The sequence below is a fragment of the Ipomoea nil genome, unplaced genomic scaffold (genome assembly GCF_001879475.1).
Source record: "Ipomoea nil cultivar Tokyo-kokei standard unplaced genomic scaffold, Asagao_1.1 scaffold3321, whole genome shotgun sequence".
NCBI lineage: Eukaryota > Viridiplantae > Streptophyta > Magnoliopsida > Solanales > Convolvulaceae > Ipomoea > Ipomoea nil.
The window spans coordinates 5,834,318-5,850,296 of record NW_017619749.1 but is presented as its reverse complement, the minus strand read 5'-3'; the positions used below and the strand labels follow the sequence as shown (position 1 = coordinate 5,850,296).

General features: G+C 35.6%; 2 protein-coding genes across 4 annotated transcripts; one reads left to right on the top strand and one right to left on the bottom strand.

Moving 5' to 3' along the window:
- The first annotated feature begins 4,673 nt into the window (after positions 1-4,673).
- LOC109170367 (serine/threonine-protein kinase At5g01020) lies at positions 4,674-9,471 on the top strand. Its single transcript, XM_019319448.1, has 6 exons — positions 4,674-5,091; positions 5,748-6,100; positions 6,923-7,058; positions 8,133-8,269; positions 8,486-8,609; positions 8,812-9,471. The coding sequence occupies exons 1-6, from the start codon at positions 5,016-5,018 to the stop codon at positions 9,321-9,323; spliced, it is 1,338 nt and encodes a 445-aa protein (XP_019174993.1). The 5' UTR covers positions 4,674-5,015; the 3' UTR covers positions 9,324-9,471.
- A 122-nt stretch (positions 9,472-9,593) lies between these two features.
- Positions 9,594-15,976, bottom strand: LOC109170365 (microtubule-associated protein TORTIFOLIA1). 3 transcript variants are annotated; one of them, XM_019319444.1, is made up of 9 exons: positions 15,580-15,976; positions 15,200-15,225; positions 14,191-14,875; positions 13,806-14,000; positions 13,597-13,699; positions 11,792-12,447; positions 10,534-11,235; positions 10,081-10,243; positions 9,594-9,920 (listed from the first exon to the last, which is right to left on the bottom strand). In XM_019319444.1, the coding sequence occupies exons 3-9, from the start codon at positions 14,845-14,847 to the stop codon at positions 9,904-9,906; spliced, it is 2,493 nt and encodes an 830-aa protein (XP_019174989.1). In that variant the 5' UTR covers positions 14,848-14,875; positions 15,200-15,225; positions 15,580-15,976; the 3' UTR covers positions 9,594-9,903. The 3 variants fall into 3 exon arrangements, with proteins under 3 accessions (XP_019174989.1, XP_019174990.1, XP_019174991.1); XM_019319445.1 differs by having other exon boundaries at positions 14,191-14,872; positions 15,201-15,225; XM_019319446.1 differs by lacking the exon at positions 15,580-15,976 and adding an exon at positions 15,348-15,545 and having other exon boundaries at positions 14,191-14,872; positions 15,201-15,225.
- Between the last annotated feature and the right edge of the window lie 3 nt (positions 15,977-15,979).

Here is a 15,979-nt window from a genome sequence, read left to right as displayed (position 1 = left end):
CTTTTATAAATATAAGTTCCCCGCAGCAGAAGACTCCCGTTCCACGATGCATGGGTGGCGACGATGGCGGCATGGTGGAGCTCTTCTCCGCGGCGATGGAAGCGGCGTCGATTTTGATTCGCATGTCTGCAATGCATCTCTATGTTTCATTATATTAACAGCGTTTGGCATTTCTGGGGAGTCTATAGAAGAACCGATGAGCTGTCCAGAGCCAGTGGCGTATTCCAGAGTCAAAGCAACAAAAGGAAGCCGACCGGATCTGATTCACAGGGAAGAAGCTGGATTCCCCGGTTAAGCGGAAAGGATTGGAGATTAGGAGAACACGCCGTTCCCCACAGACGGCGCCATTGATGTAGATAATTGATCAGTTTATGTGTACTCTATTGTGTATACAACATGCATGAACATGTATGAAAATGTAGAGAGAAGATGGAGCAAAAATGGATTAGAATAAGCTTCTTTTATTCATGTTTAGAGCTGGAGAGAGAGTATAGTTGAAGTGAGAAGGAAGGAGGAGAGGAAAAGGAGATCGAGAGCCCACTTACCAAAGGGTTAGGTGCCCTTATATAGGTGCAACCATGGACTATTTGATCTTTAATCTGATTCTTGATCAGAACCGTTTAATTCCAATTCAAATAGAAGCACAGAGTACACTAGGAGTCTAAACCTGGGGTATAAAATTCAGACTTTGTATATTATGGTGTTTTAGCTCAAGCCAACTACAAAATTAGATAATGAAATATAGAGAATTATTGGAGTGGACAAAATGGTAGGATGGAACACTATATGGATATAGTGGTAGATATCAAACACACTTTTATATTGGCAATAATGCATTTATATATATTGGAACACTTATGTGGGGTTTTGACAAATACTCCGTAGTTTTTAGCTGTTAGTTGTTAAAAGATTGAGTTAGCGGGTTTGAATAGCTTATAACATTAGTTAGTTGTAGAAAGATGTTTGGTAAATTAGATGTTAGCTAATAATTAATTACATAAAAATGACTTTAAGAATATAATTTATTTTTTCAAAAAATTAATCAAAAAAAATTGAGCAATTTTTTTAAATTTTAATGTTTTAGAGCAATAATCTGTTACAAAAAATTAATTAATTAAACATTTATATTAGTTGTTTGGGAAGAATATAAGTATATAACGTGCACTGTACTACACCAAGTTTTACATTGTTAACTTTGACTCATAACCTACATAAGACCACATGCAAACTACGCACTGGCTAGCACTACGTACTCATGATGGCGCATGGCCGCACCTCTGAAACACTCCAAGCACTTGGATGGGTTCTCAATGTTGAGGATATATAATATATGAATATAAATGTGTAGTTTAACTATTAACTTATATTTTTAATTGAGATAAAATATATTTTTTAATTTGGTACCATAGTCAATATAATTTCATATGAGAGGTGATGCGTAATGCCGTTATCTAATAAAAATATATTACGCTCGATATTGTTTGAAGCCCATCAAAAAATAAATCTGTCCTAGCTAATATAATACACTATGTGAGGGCGAATTTTAAGCATATTTATCTATGATTAAATAAACAAAAACTTCGTATTTTAATGTTTGAAGGAATCTAGAGTCAAACTTGAGTGAAGTACTTGGGATCAAAATTCAGGAAAAGTTATAGATGATCAATTATTATTTATATAAGACAATAATTGTACGTGTTTTTTTTTTTTTTTTTAAATAGTGTTTGTCAAGAACTAGGGGCGATCCAAATTAAAGTGAGCTGATAAGGGATCGTTATGCTGTGTAATCGTGTGCACATTACGGAATTGGATTCATAATTTATATACTATAGGTTCATAATTGATTCATAAAATTTATATTGTACATTCATAATTTTTAAACCGTAGATTTATAATTTAAATACAGTAGATTCATAATTTCTATACTGCAGCTTCATAATATCTGTACTGTAGATTCATAATTTCTAAAGTGTATAGTTATCAAATTATGAACATATAGTTCTGTAATTTGTGAATATAGATCGAGTTCAACAATTTAGAATATAAACATCGAAAATTATGAACATAGAGTTCTGTGATTGTGAATATAGAGTTCAATAATTATGAATATAAAATTTAAAAATTATAAATATATAGCTTTATAATTATGAACATGTAGCTCAGTAATTATGAACATAGAACACTGTACACCATGCAGCATGGTGCACACGATTGCCCAGCATGGCCGCTGATAAGCTGATTTCACCTCAAAAAGTTATACGTACAGAGTACATGCATGCATATTCTTCTACTTTTTCTTTTAGAACATTATATTACCTTTATATATACGCTTCACTACGCTTGTTTCATATGCTTTGTAAATTGTATCAATTAAACAATTGTCAACATGGAAATGCCTTTCTCTTCTTCTCTACATTCAATTTATCTCATTCAATCAATTTTCATAACAATTTCCTTTAATTTCATAGAAGAACATTCAATTCGTTGATACTTCGGTTCTATTAGTTCTATCAATTATTATTATTAGTAGTAGGAGGTCGGTGGCCACCATCCTTTATACTTATTTATTTAATTTTTTAAAATTTATTATTAAAAATTATTTAAAACGTCAACTCACAATCCATGTAAGCAGGCAATTCCTAATAAAATGAAAAATAACATACTATTAGGTGAAATTGCATACATTTAAGGTGTTCAACTTATTACTCCCTCTGTCCCATTTTGTTTGTCTTACTTTCCTTTTTAGTTTGTCCCAAAATGTTGTCCACTTTCCAAAATTGAACATCACCATCATTCTACTTTTTCCCAAATTACCCTTATGACTTTTGCTTTTATTTCCAAAAGTGAAAAAGTGAAGGGCATAATTGGAAAATACATAACATTTACTTTAATTCCTTAAAAAGCGTGCAAAGAGTAAATGAGACAACCAATTCGGGACGGAGGGAGTATATTATTACGCCCGCTTGGACAGCTCAATTGATCATAGAGATGAAAGTTGGAAAGAATGTCCAGGAATCGAGTCTCACCCGCGGCAGTGTGAGAGCAACCTCTCAAAATGAGAGGGACTTCTTATGCACAGTAAGCAAATATCTAGCCTCTTTGATTCATGTTCAGTTAATTTACATCCTTACAGATGCTCTCTCAGGGGGCCAGGATGGAAAGAACTTATTATATTATTACGGAGTATTATTATTAAAAGGGGGTGGATTTGACCAAATTAAAAAAGAATTAATTAGTACGGAGTAGTGTGCAGTCATGTGAACCGCGTTGTGCAGACAAGGAGCGCGTAGAGGAATAAGGGTCGCACTCATTTTTTGAATACAAACACCCATAACCAAACAACTTGCACACCCTCTATCATTTCATTTTCCAATAATTACCCTTTGACTTTTTCATATTCCAAAACTACCCCTATATCAATACTACCGCATTCATGCCCCCGCCCCCCACACACACATATATAATGTACACATATATAATGTGGTGCATCTCGGTTGATTTTAAAAAATAAAGTCATTTTCGTTCCTAAAGGTTACAAATTTGGTTCTTGTCAACACTCTCTAGGTCAAGTTCGTCACAAATAGTCTTTTTATTGTAATTTACTTATGGTTTGCAAGATATAACATAGAAATTGGATTTACTCATCAATGCACACCATCAAATTGTATTGTGGGTTTTCATCGTTATTCAAATTTGTATAAAAAACTATTTTGATTTTTTTAATAATAAAATTAAGATATGTGACAAAAAGAGTAGGTGTGAGTATTTAATAATATGTTAAATATTTTCCTTTTGGTTCTATAAAAAAATATGTTATACCTAAATAGGTAAATCAAAATAATATGACATATTAGTAGATAGGACCATTTGAATTGGTCGTATCTATGAAGTGACATGATGTTTGGTGTCATCAACCCCACATGCATTTAATTTTAGTGAAAAGAAAGTCAATTTTTTTAAAACAAAGTTTGGTTTTTCAACATTATAAATAGGGTAATTAATAAAAGAGTGAGTCTGTTTTCAATGAGATTAAGTAGCACGGAGTAATTTGATTTAAAATTAGTTGAAATCTATTAATATAATGGTTGAATACTTGTAAATTTATAACCAAAATATATATATATTTTTTAACATATCAATTTTATGTCTATTATTTTGTATAGAGTTGAGAATAAGAATTAAATTTGTAAAATCTTATTTAAAATTATGAATTTACATATATCGTGAAGTTAAGATAATGATTAAATATGTCTATGACCATCTTCTTTTCTCAAAAGGTTAATCCCCTTAATGACTTAAGCGATAAGGCTAAATATATATTCTTAATGGCTCAGAGGACATTGCGTACTGAACTAGCGAGTTAAGCACGTGTGGTTGGTTCATGACAATCTACTTATAGTAAAAGTACAATTATGTATAAGTAATGAAAGTGATTTAGTAGTTGTTAAATTAAACCTCACAAAACCAATTATTAGTGGGGTTTTTGACTAAAACGGATGGGAAAAAGGATAATATGGTAAAAGTAGAGATGAGAAGCAGGACGATCTGGTCATCCACGTCCAGCCAGCTAAACTAGCGTGGGGTCTCCCCCCATGCAGTCGCTGTTTGCTTTGGCTTTGGTTTTGCCATTTTTTTCTTCCTTTTTGACTCTCACCCCCAAAAAATCTCACAATTCAAACAAAATACAATTATTTCTGCCAAATAAATACTGAGTAAAAATTATGACTTCTTCTTGCTTCTAGCTATTGTCTTTGGAACTCTCATTGCTGTTTATTCCTACTCATATCTGAGTGTTGAATAAAATCTTGGAATATTCCGGCGACCCAGATCGGATTCCAGCTTTAGCAATCCGATTTCCGGCTACCCATTTCAGATAATGCAGTAAAACTCAGTTTTACTGTATAAAAATCTAATCTTTGACTCATTTTTATCGCTGTATAAATCTTGAAAGAGGAATGGGTAGTTGAAATGCTAATCTTCTCTTGGAGTTTAATTAGTTGGAGAGTTCAACATTGATGGGGTCCTGTTTGAGTGTTGAAGAAGAAGCTGAATTCCAACAACAAAATAATAAATCTTCAAATCATGCCTCAGGTATTTTTCCTTTTAATTCAATCAAACTTTTATTTGATCTAAACCACTCAAGTAATGGTGTGTTGAGGTCATTCTCTTAAATAGTGATTTGATTAGCTCCGTGAAGAGTTGAAGTTTCAATGCAGTTAAGGAGGCTATCTGAAGTTTAGGGAAGTGATATTAGTTTATAAGTGCTGCTTATTAGCTCTACAATGGCATTATCATCATCTTTCAACTGTAGATTCTTGAGTTGGATCTGATAGAGAAAGCAGATTTCCTTGGAATTCGATTTACACTTTGGGCACTTAAATTGGATGAACATTTGACATGATACTAGTCCTAGGATTCATGTGTAATCTCAAACTGTATGTATTTTGTTGTTGTAGACTTGTATCATACTCATATGCTAAACCTAATTACCTTGATACTTTTACCTAGTGGGAATTTTTGGTTGTTTTAATGGCAATAACTTATTCTGAAGCTATTTGAACCAGTTTGTGGTTAAAAGATATAGTTACAAAGCATATATAGATTCCATTTTCGTTCCTAATATTCTTGGCTTTTCTCTGTATTCTCCTTTTTCCTGTTGTTTGGAAACTTAATTGTACAAATTTCAGAAGTAGATATTTAGTTTTAAGCTTAGATTTGTTGTTATCATTGGTTTGTTTAAACTGTAGCGGTCCGCCCTGGAGTTGCCCCGTCTATAGCCAAAGCAAATTATGCAAGTCCAAGGAAGACAAATGCAGCAGAAGCCCATGAGACTAATAGTGAAAGCAAAATCGTGGTAATGCCCAAAAATGTGAAGGATTTGCGACAAAGTCCTGGGAATAGTGATCTTGATATCTTCAACTATGAAGAAATGAAATTGGGTACCAAGCACTTTAGACCCGATCAAGTTCTGGGTGAAGGTGGGTTTGGCCGAGTCTATAAAGGAGTCATAGATGAACACGTGAGAGCAGGGTACATAACCACTCGTGTTGCCATTAAAGAGCTTGATCCAGAAGGTCTACAAGGCGACAGAGAATGGCTGGTAATTTTCTGTAGCTTCTATTAAGTTTACAGATTAATTGTTCTATTTCCAAAAGTATCGTCTTGCTTTGACTTTTGTCAATCGATTAGTCCTTGCATGTCACTTCTCTGTACCCTAGTTTAGTGCATTGGTGATGAGATGAAGAAATTTACCCGTGAGAGTGCATATGATTTACTACCATATTAGCAACACAACTAAAATTACATACTGGGAAAAAATATCCTCAAACTCATGAAAATTTATGCATAAATAATGAATTGGTGAGTTTCAGTGAGTCTAGAATATTAGATCCATACTTTTGTTAGAAACAAACTATCCTAGTTCGCATAAATGTTGGTCTTTGTACATGTGTTCTTAGTCGTTAAGGGCTAGATTTACAGAACCAATTGGACAGTACATTTTTTCCCGTTCTTATTCTATTATAACTAATTGTAGCAAATTTTGCCTAGTGAAAAGTGAAATGGAAGATAACATCTAAATCTAAATAATCAATAATAATCATACTCTCGGGATTAAACAATAGATAGTGTGCAAAGTAAGGCTGTTTAGTAAACCACCCTATTTAAGAAAATTCCAACTTCTGAGAAACTTCCTGAACTATCTTTGAATACCAGGCCCAACTGCTTCCATTCGACAAATTATACTATTGACCATGTGGACCATTGATAAAGGTTCACTTTTAAGTAGTATACCAAAAAATGAACCTTCAGTACACTAAAAATGAACATTCAATGTACTAAAAATAAACCTTTACCATACTAACAATGAACCTTATGTCAATGGTCCGGATTAATGCGACTTACTTTAAGTTGTGGCTTGCAGGCAGAGGTTAAGTATTTGGGGCAGCTTCGACATACTAATTTGGTGAAGCTCATAGGGTACTGCTGTGAGGATGAACATAGGCTATTGGTTTATGAATACATGGCATCTGGCAGCCTGGAGAAACACCTTTTTCCCAGTGAGTACCTCACTCCTACGTTAATTTTGTTTATAGTTAACTCTAAGAAATGATAATAGCCATGATAAAGAAATGTAATTAATTGTTAGTATTCTCTATCAAATTTCATTGAAAAAAAAGTTCACATCTTATGACTAGTAAGAGTTTCATTGAAAAAGAATCTATATTCTTGGAGATGAAGGGGATCTAAACTTGTATATTATTCTCACTGAAAAAGATAATTTCTATGTCATTTTATTTGAATGCTACTGGCCTGCCTCCACTGAGGCTCGAATCCACAATTTTCCAAATGGAAGTCCAACCTGGGTACCATTAAACCACATAGTCTTGATTATTATATACCAAAATAAAACTTGAATAGAAGAGTTAATTCCACATTTAGTCCTTGACTTTTAAAGCTACAAAATTTAATCTTAAGTATTAAATCATTTCCAATTGTGATCCACCATTAGTTTTTGCCCGGTGTGAATCGTTAACATTAAGAGTAAAATTGGAAAGCCATGTCCATTGCCGCATTGCGCCAATTGTTTATCACACACGGGAAACAAAGCCCTAATTTCCTTATTCTAGGAGCCCTAATTTCACTCTCAATGTTAACAATTCACACCATAAAAAAGTTTATAGTGGATTAAAATTGGAAAGGTTTCAATACTACAAGACTAAATTTGGTAGCTTTAAAAGTTAAGACTAAAATTGGAAATGGGTGATAGTTAGAGTACTAAATCCGGAATTAACTATAGAATAAAGGATAACCCAATGGGGTAGCTCAAGTGGCAAATGAGCTCTCTTTGTGGGGAAGAATTCTGGGATAACCCGAGTTCGATCCTCGCAAGTGACAATTCCCCTTGGGCTAGCTCCTGTGCCTCTCCGAGCGAGTGGGGATTTGTTGGGTGGACCTGGACCGTAAAACGGGCGGAGAAAGACCCGGAACACCCTCGTGGTTTACACCTAAAAAAAGAAACTACAGAATAAAGGATGCTATTGAGCTGGATAATTTGCTTGTACAAAGTCTCATATGTTCTTTTTATGGACATGCTTTTGCTTTAACCATTTACGTGCGCTTTTTGGTTTCAGGAGTGTGTGCTACTCTTACATGGTCAAGAAGATTGAAGATTGCTTTGGACGCTGCCAGAGGGCTTGCTTTTCTTCATGGAGCAGACAGGCCCGTCATATATAGGGATTTCAAAACCTCAAACATTTTATTGGATGAGGTTAGTAACAACTCTTAATCACGGGAATGGGATAGTTGAAAGATTGTATTTATTTTATATAAGTATTCTATAGTTCCATTAATTGAGGAGACCAGAAAGGGGCTATCAATTGTTTATGAGGTGAAACTAAATAGACTTCTGTCGTTTATACTAACTGTCAAATCATTATTTTAAGAATAGTTGCTGAACTATTATTGTTTTAATTCAAATCTGTAGGATTTCAATGCAAAGCTTTCAGACTTTGGACTTGCTAAAGATGGGCCAATGGGGGATCAAACTCATGTATCAACTAGAGTTATGGGTACTTATGGTTACGCAGCTCCCGAGTATGTCATGACTGGTGAGTATTGTTTTTACTCGCTATGAAATGTTATACTTTCGAGTGTTTTAGTTAGTACAGAGTTCTCTATCCATCAAGTATGGTCGGTCCAGTGAGACTTTTAGTAGTACATATTTTACTTCTCTTCTGTGAACACTTTTCGCATTAGCAGATGCTTTGATGTAGATTGTGAATTAAACAGCAACTTGACTGACTTATTCAGGGCATTTAACCGCGAGAAGTGATGTTTATGGTTTTGGGGTTGTGTTGCTTGAGATGTTAATCGGGAGGAGGGCAATGGACAAAAGTAGGCCTAGCCGAGAGCACAACCTTGTGGAATGGGCGCGCCCTCTCCTAACCCACGGCAAGAAGCTCTTCAGGATAATAGACCCCAGAATAGAAGGCCAATACTCGAATAAAACAGCGATGAAGGTAGCCAACCTGGCGTACCAATGCCTGAGCCAGAACCCGAAAGGGAGACCTGTCATGAGTCAGGTAGTGGAAATTCTTGAAGCCCTTCAACCACGAGAGAAAGGTCCCGAGGCGATTCTCCAGAGCGCAAGTGGCTCTGTCACGCTCTATGAAGTGCCGAAAGCTTTGCCAGAAACTGCAAATGAGAAGGGGAAATGCGAAAGCGAAAGAAAACCCGAGCCCGAGCCGGAGTGGACTAAATCAAATGGAAGGAGCAAGAGTGAGCCACCAGAATGTGATCTCTATAGCCCTTCAGACATTTAAGGAATGATCTATTGTTTCAAGGTTATGAATGTTGTATTGACACTTGCTCCATCTCTCATTTTTGTCTCCTCGTCCCTCCATCCATTACTGGAGATATAAGTTGTTCTTGCCATATATCCATCTGCTTTTTTTTTTTGTTACTTTCTAACACTTTTCCAGGAAGCAAATATATATTCGAATCTCACCACTCCAAACCTTATTAGATGTGTACCCAAAAAATGAACACCATAAGTTCAGTGCTCCGCAAATGTACCAAGAAAGATTGGAATTTAATAAAATGTTTATTCATTTTGATAACTATTGTGCACAAGGAGGGGATATCAATATTCAATACTCAATAGATCTTGATGGCTGCAGCTTCTAACAAAAGATGTATGTGCCATTACAAACAGAGAAAAGACAGGTCAACACAAGGTAATTGAAGAATCTACTAAATACTGACTATTATGAATGCCAGACTCAGATAACATAAACGTAGATTATGAAATTTATTTCCAGATAGCATAAGTCCACTCTGAGTCTCTGAGAACACAACAGATTTCGCCGAATGCCAGAGAGCATCCACACTGCTTTCATCTTGTCACGCAGAACACTTTTCTGAAAGATGAGGAAAAGAAAAAGGAACACTTTTGAGAAATGCTAACCATTAATCCCTCTTTGCCACGATCCATTCAGAAGGAATTTTGAGAAAATAAAAAATTGAAGAGACAAATGATACAAAAAGATGGGAGGTAACAAAAGAATAACCAACACTAACCCCAAGTCTGGCGCAAGGTTGATGCCAGCTGCATGAAAGATTTTCTTTCTGCAACACTAGAAAATTCCATATTAACTACTTGAAATCCAGAGAAGAACTCCCGCCTTGTTTTTGCAGAAAGAGTGATGTATTCTGGGCCGTGGGTGGTGCACAGTTCAGCCAACTAGGTTGAAGAGAAAATAGAGAGAGATTACCAGAAGATACACTCAAATGAATAGACAGATAAGATGAAGTAACTTTCATATTAAATGTGCCAACAATGTTTTAAGATACATTCAAATGAATAGGGAAGATATGAACACGAGGCAAGTGTTATCACACATAGAAAACAAATAGCACTTCAGTGTATTCAATTCCATCACTTTAGCAATGAATGAAAATCAACTATTCTGCCTAGAGAAAAATATAAGTATACATTTAGGATTAAAAGAAAACTAGGAAACAAAAACTTACCTGTTGTAACCAAGGGAGAATGGAATTCACAAATCTTTGTTCCAAGAAGTATGATGCAAGAATTGTCAAAAGATCACTAGAAGTCTTTTGTGATAAGTTGTCCAGAACAGGACCTGTTCTGTCAAGCAGATGAAACAAAACAAGTTCACTACCTGAGCACAGGGCCTCCATATATGCAGAATCTAGATCCCCATTCAGCATATGACATTTAACAACTTTCCACGAACTACTCTCAATCTCTAAGATATTTTGCTTGACATTACTAGTAGAAACTCTGGGAAAGGGGTTATCAGTTTTTCTTGTTTGACGACCATTGCCTCCCTGTGCAGAGCCTCGCTGAGTGATCTTCCCAAGAGAATTTTTATTTGGTTTTGCTGCTGGATCCATCCACGTGTCTAGACTTTGTTTAGAAAAACTGCTTGATCTGCACTTAATAAAATCCTTTTCCTCCCAAACATCAGTATCTTTTGTGGGCAACACTGGTGGCTGCCTACGACATAAATCAACAGATGGCCTAGGGGTGTATGTTGAGAGTCGAGGGGAAACAACTGCAGGACCTCTTCTCAGAAGCTTAATTGCTGCTGGATCAGAACACCTCATATCATAAGCAAGTTCTTGGGCCATCCTATCAACTTTGTCTTCAAGACCAGACACCTTCATCTGTACCATTGACAGCGTATCCACTATGTTTGCAGTGACCTCCTGAATATTGTATACCAAATTATGGTTATTATCAGTAGATCATAAGAATTCAAAAACCTTGCATAAAGAAAATGCCAAGCTTGTAAATCTTGTAGTCCCCCAATAGATACCAATAGCTAACATGAAATTTACACAAAAATCAAAGCAGAGCCTTGTTGCTTTGGTGTACTTTTTGCATTGGTAAATATTTCACCCAATAGATAGTATTTTAACCCTAATTTTTGTTGACCATCTGACTACACACGGCGGGGGAAAAGCAACTGATTTCCACATCACTTGTTTCAAACCAGAGCACTTGCTTTGGTCCAATTTTGGAAATCTTTGCACTTTGCCATACCAAATCTATGAGCCATCATTCCCATCAATTAGGTAGCTTCATTGCTCAAATCAACAAAGCATTGAGGCAATCACTTTTAATATGGTCAGGTTGATTTTCCTCCATAGAAGTATGAAAAAGAGGGATAAAGTCCAATCAATAAATGGCACAATTTAACTAAATTATTATGACAATCCATAGCATTTAGGATAGTATAGAAACTTGGAGCATATGAATTACCTTTAAAATATCTGCAAAATTAGCTTGTGTGTTTTGAATCTCTAACAGCTGTTTTTGAATGGATGCCAATTCATTTGCAATATTTGGGCAACATCCATGCATTGTGTTAGAGATTGGTTCAGTAACAGTGGAATCCAAGCTTCTTCGATCCTGCATTTTAGACAAGTACCTTTGCTCTTCCATAGTTACTACACTAGCACACTGCTCATTGGTTATTGTAGATGTATCCATACTCATCTCATCAAGAGCCTCATGAGAAGCTGTAACTTCTTTTGCATGAAAGTTATCAGGGAAGATATTTGACACAGAAGAACATTCCTGCTTGTCATCTATGTGTACATATTCATATTCAACATCTTGGGAACTTGTAACATCAAATCTTCTTTCAAAAGTCTTTGTAACAGAACTACCATCTGGCTGTGCATTTTGAGCCTCAGATGTAAAGATGTTATGCCTTCTAGGTACAGCAATTTCTACATGCCAATCATTTGTTCTGGAGTACTGAAGCTTTTCAACATGATTTTGGCCAGATTTTCTGGAAGAAAGAGGAAGTCTGCTTTTAACCAATTCATGACCAAATTTTTTGGGAGTGACATCCTTCACTGTTGACTCGCTGATGCTTGTAGTATCACCAAAGTCATCTTTATAGTGATTTTCTGCGAGGTGTAAACCATCATTTCAAAAGAGAATGCAAAACCAATTATGATCATAAGAAGACATGAAAGTGAAGGGTATGAAGAGCACAACTTATCAAGCATGTAGTTGACTAAATATGATATTTAAGGTTCAGTAACATATGACTTCAAACATTTACAAAATGACATTTTTAAAAGGGTAATATCTTAAAGAGTTTTTTCCACTTTTGGTCTCACGAATATGGGACGATTTCCACATTTGGTCCTTGACAATTAATTTTTCACAAGTGGTCCCACTACTTTTAAATCTTTGCCACATTAGATCCCTACGGACCTAATTTCTGGTCACCGGTGACTTTATCATAAAGGGCAAAATTGTCATTTTTCTTAAACTTCTCGGTGAGGGAAGCAAAAATGACAATTTTTCCCTTCAAGATAAGTCACTTGCCTGAAATTTGGTCACCGGTGACCAGAAATTATGTTGAAGGGACCAAATGTGGCAAGGATTTAAAAGTCGTGGGACCAAATGTGAAGGAATAAGGGACAAATAGGCCATCGAATTGCACACGTTAATGCAATTGGGCCACTGAACCTAAAAAAATCAATAATTGGGTCCCTAAACTAACCAATTTCAAACAATTCTTCTAATTTGAAGGTTTCCAACAGGTCATCCTCCCAAATTAATTATTTTTTAAAAAATAAATTTTAAAAATTAATTATTTAAATTCTTTCTTTTTTTTTATAAAGAAAAAAGGACTCCGGCCGGACGGTTTCTTCGTCTCCGGCCGGAGTCCTTTTTTTTTTTAATTTAAATAATTAATTTTTAAACTTTATTTTTTAAAAATAATTAATTTGGGAGGATGACTTGTTGACCTGTTGAAAACTTGCAAATTGGAAGAATTGTTCGAAATTGGTTAGCTTAGGGACCCAATTGTTGATTTTTTTAGGTTCAGTGGCCTAATTGCATTATCGTGTGCAGTTCGATGGCCTATTTGACCCTTATTCCAAAATGTGAAAAATTTAATAGTCAGGGACCAAATGCTGAAATGGTCCCATAGTCATGGGACCAAAAGTGGAAAAAACTCTATCTTAAATATTCATTTGGTTCATAACAGTGATATTTCAAAATGCATCTTTTATTTAGAAAATGAAATAATGAAAATTGCAAACCTTTGATAGAAGATCCTGCTTCTGAAGGTTCACATGTATCTGACCCAGGAAGACTTTTCCAGAGGTGCAAGGCTTGCAGTGCTGTGTCCCTGACAGGTTTCACCTGAACAACGATGGAAAAGACTAAAAGAGTATAGAAGGTCCAACTATAGAGTGACAACTTGGAAGCTTTCAAATGGTCAAACCGCAAACTAAACTAAGTCACCTACCTTGTCAAATCGGCATGATTCAAGACAACGGATGCAAGAAGATTTGAAAGAGCCAAAGACCATTCTACCACTAGAAGCAATCTCCCCTAATGCTGCACAGGCAGATTTTCTTGTTGCCCAATCACTATTTTTGAGTGCTTCTTGTATGCTAGTTATTGCAGTCGATAAAACATTATGAGATGGAGCACCACCAGCCTGAAAACATGGACAGAGAAACAGGTAGTCATTAACTAAGCTACAATCAAATAAATTTTTCAAAAATGAAATATAACATTACAATGATCTATCAACTTTGTAATATCATAAAGATGCAGATCCAACTGGAGAAACAATATGAGTGTCTATTCCAAAAATAAAAAGCCTTCATTCATAAAAAATAACTTACCTGAATGATACTTCTATTCAATTCAATGACTGCAGGCTTTGCCATGAAGTGTGGATTTTTCAGCAACTTAATAGTTCTTGCTAACATTTTCTGCAAAACCAATGTAGGGGGATTTTGGATACTGTCTATGACCCGGGCCAAGCACAGTGCCGAACCAGATTGCACCTGCTTATTTTGCTCTCCCAATGCCTCAAAAAGAGGCCTAACTAGGACAATAAAAACTCCATCGTTCTCATTGTCAGTGCCAAAACAACCAAGTTTAGCAGCCAAAACACCAACTGTCTCAACACAAGCATCTCTTACAACAGAATCTGAATCCTTCAGCCGTTTAACAATGCTGGCTACCATCTTTGCAAGATGCGGGCCGACAAGGTTGTCATGGAGGCTGGCTAGGGAGCCCATTAATCGAATGCATTCCTTACGAACAGCACTTTTCTGTTCTGAATCTGTATCTAATATGCAAGACAGAAATGGGGTAATCCCATTTGGGGTCAAGCACTCAATAATTTTCTCAAGTTCCTCCACAGCAATTTGATACGTATCCCTATCAGCAAGTTTGTTCAGTGCAATAACTACGCGTTGCTTAAGTTCAAAAACAGCCTGATGGCTGTTCTTTGCGTTTCCTTTCCCTTTCACCATATTTTCATGCGTCTTCATTTCGTAGTTTATTCACTGCCATAGCCTGTATAAGCCAACCCCAGCAATATAAAAGGATTACATTACATTCATGCCAATGAATATTCAAAGCATACTTGTTTAGTTTGAACATAAAACCTATTTAACTTTTCTAAACATCACAACAAAGGTATTCCGTGCTATAAATAATTGTGAACTTCTCTAAACATTACAACACAGATATTCAGTGCTAGAAATTACTTTGAAACAGTAAAAACAAGATAATAAAATCGGCAAGTTTATACGCCTTCGTTAATACCCCCAAAAAATGGTGAAAATTGCTGGCAACTGAACTAAATTTAAAGGAAAACAAAAATGCAGAACACAAGGCATACCTGCCGGCTTCAACTTTCACGTTCCCTGTGCAACAAATCAAAGCAAATTCAAATTAAAAATAAAATCTAGATCTTAATTATGCATTTGTCTTTAAAATGGAGAAACAAAACATAATAAAAGGAAAGAAGCGATGACGAAGAAATTACAGGAGAAGCATCTTCAGTATTTGGGAGAGGGGGGAATTGGTAAGAGTGGAAATGAAATGCTTCCTCGAAAATAATAATAATAATTAAGTACGGAGTAGAGAACTTTGAAATTTAAACCAGAAAATAAAAATGGTAGACAGTTGAATTAGCAGTAATTAATGAGTAAATAATTGGAAATGGAACAAATCTCGGGGAGGAGATAATATAGAAACGAAGATCGAGAATATCTTACCCCTACAACTTCAAATTCTCCCTATCTCTCTCGCACTCGCACAGAAGAAGAGGTAAGCGGTGGGGAGTCGGGGTTTAAGTTTTGGCGCTCAGGGGATTGGGTTTCGAAATTGGAGAAAAGGTCGGGAGACGAGGGTCCCATGTCTGATGCACTCGCAAAATTGTCCCCTTTCAACTTACCAATATTTGAGTTTCATCGCTCATTTCAAAATACTACAACCTTTTTGCTGCTTATTATTGCCAATTTGAATATTAGGTAAGTAGTCACAAAACGAATTCAAATAATTCACTACCATATTCTTCTCATTGTCTCATGTGTATGTATAATTATACTTTATATTCTAGTAACATGGATGCATAGTTCATATGAACCCGATTATCACGCAGGGAGTGGTTATCAT

Bases quoted from the DNA above. Each gene is read 5' to 3' on its own strand.
- LOC109170367 (XM_019319448.1), top strand. From the start codon at position 5,016: ATGGGGTCCTGTTTGAGTGTTGAAGAAGAAGCTGAATTCCAACAACAA. The intron at 8,270-8,485 runs GTTAGTAACAAC...TCAAATCTGTAG, and splicing joins CAAACATTTTATTGGATGAG to GATTTCAATGCAAAGCTTTC. The intron at 8,610-8,811 runs GTGAGTATTGTT...TGACTTATTCAG, and splicing joins TCCCGAGTATGTCATGACTG to GGCATTTAACCGCGAGAAGT.
- LOC109170365 (XM_019319444.1), bottom strand. From the start codon at position 14,847: ATGAAGACGCATGAAAATATGGTGAAAGGGAAAGGAAACGCAAAGAAC. The intron at 12,448-13,596 runs GTTTGCAATTTT...TACACCTCGCAG, and splicing joins AGCAGGATCTTCTATCAAAG to AAAATCACTATAAAGATGAC. The intron at 11,236-11,791 runs GTAATTCATATG...TACAATATTCAG, and splicing joins ATTTTGCAGATATTTTAAAG to GAGGTCACTGCAAACATAGT.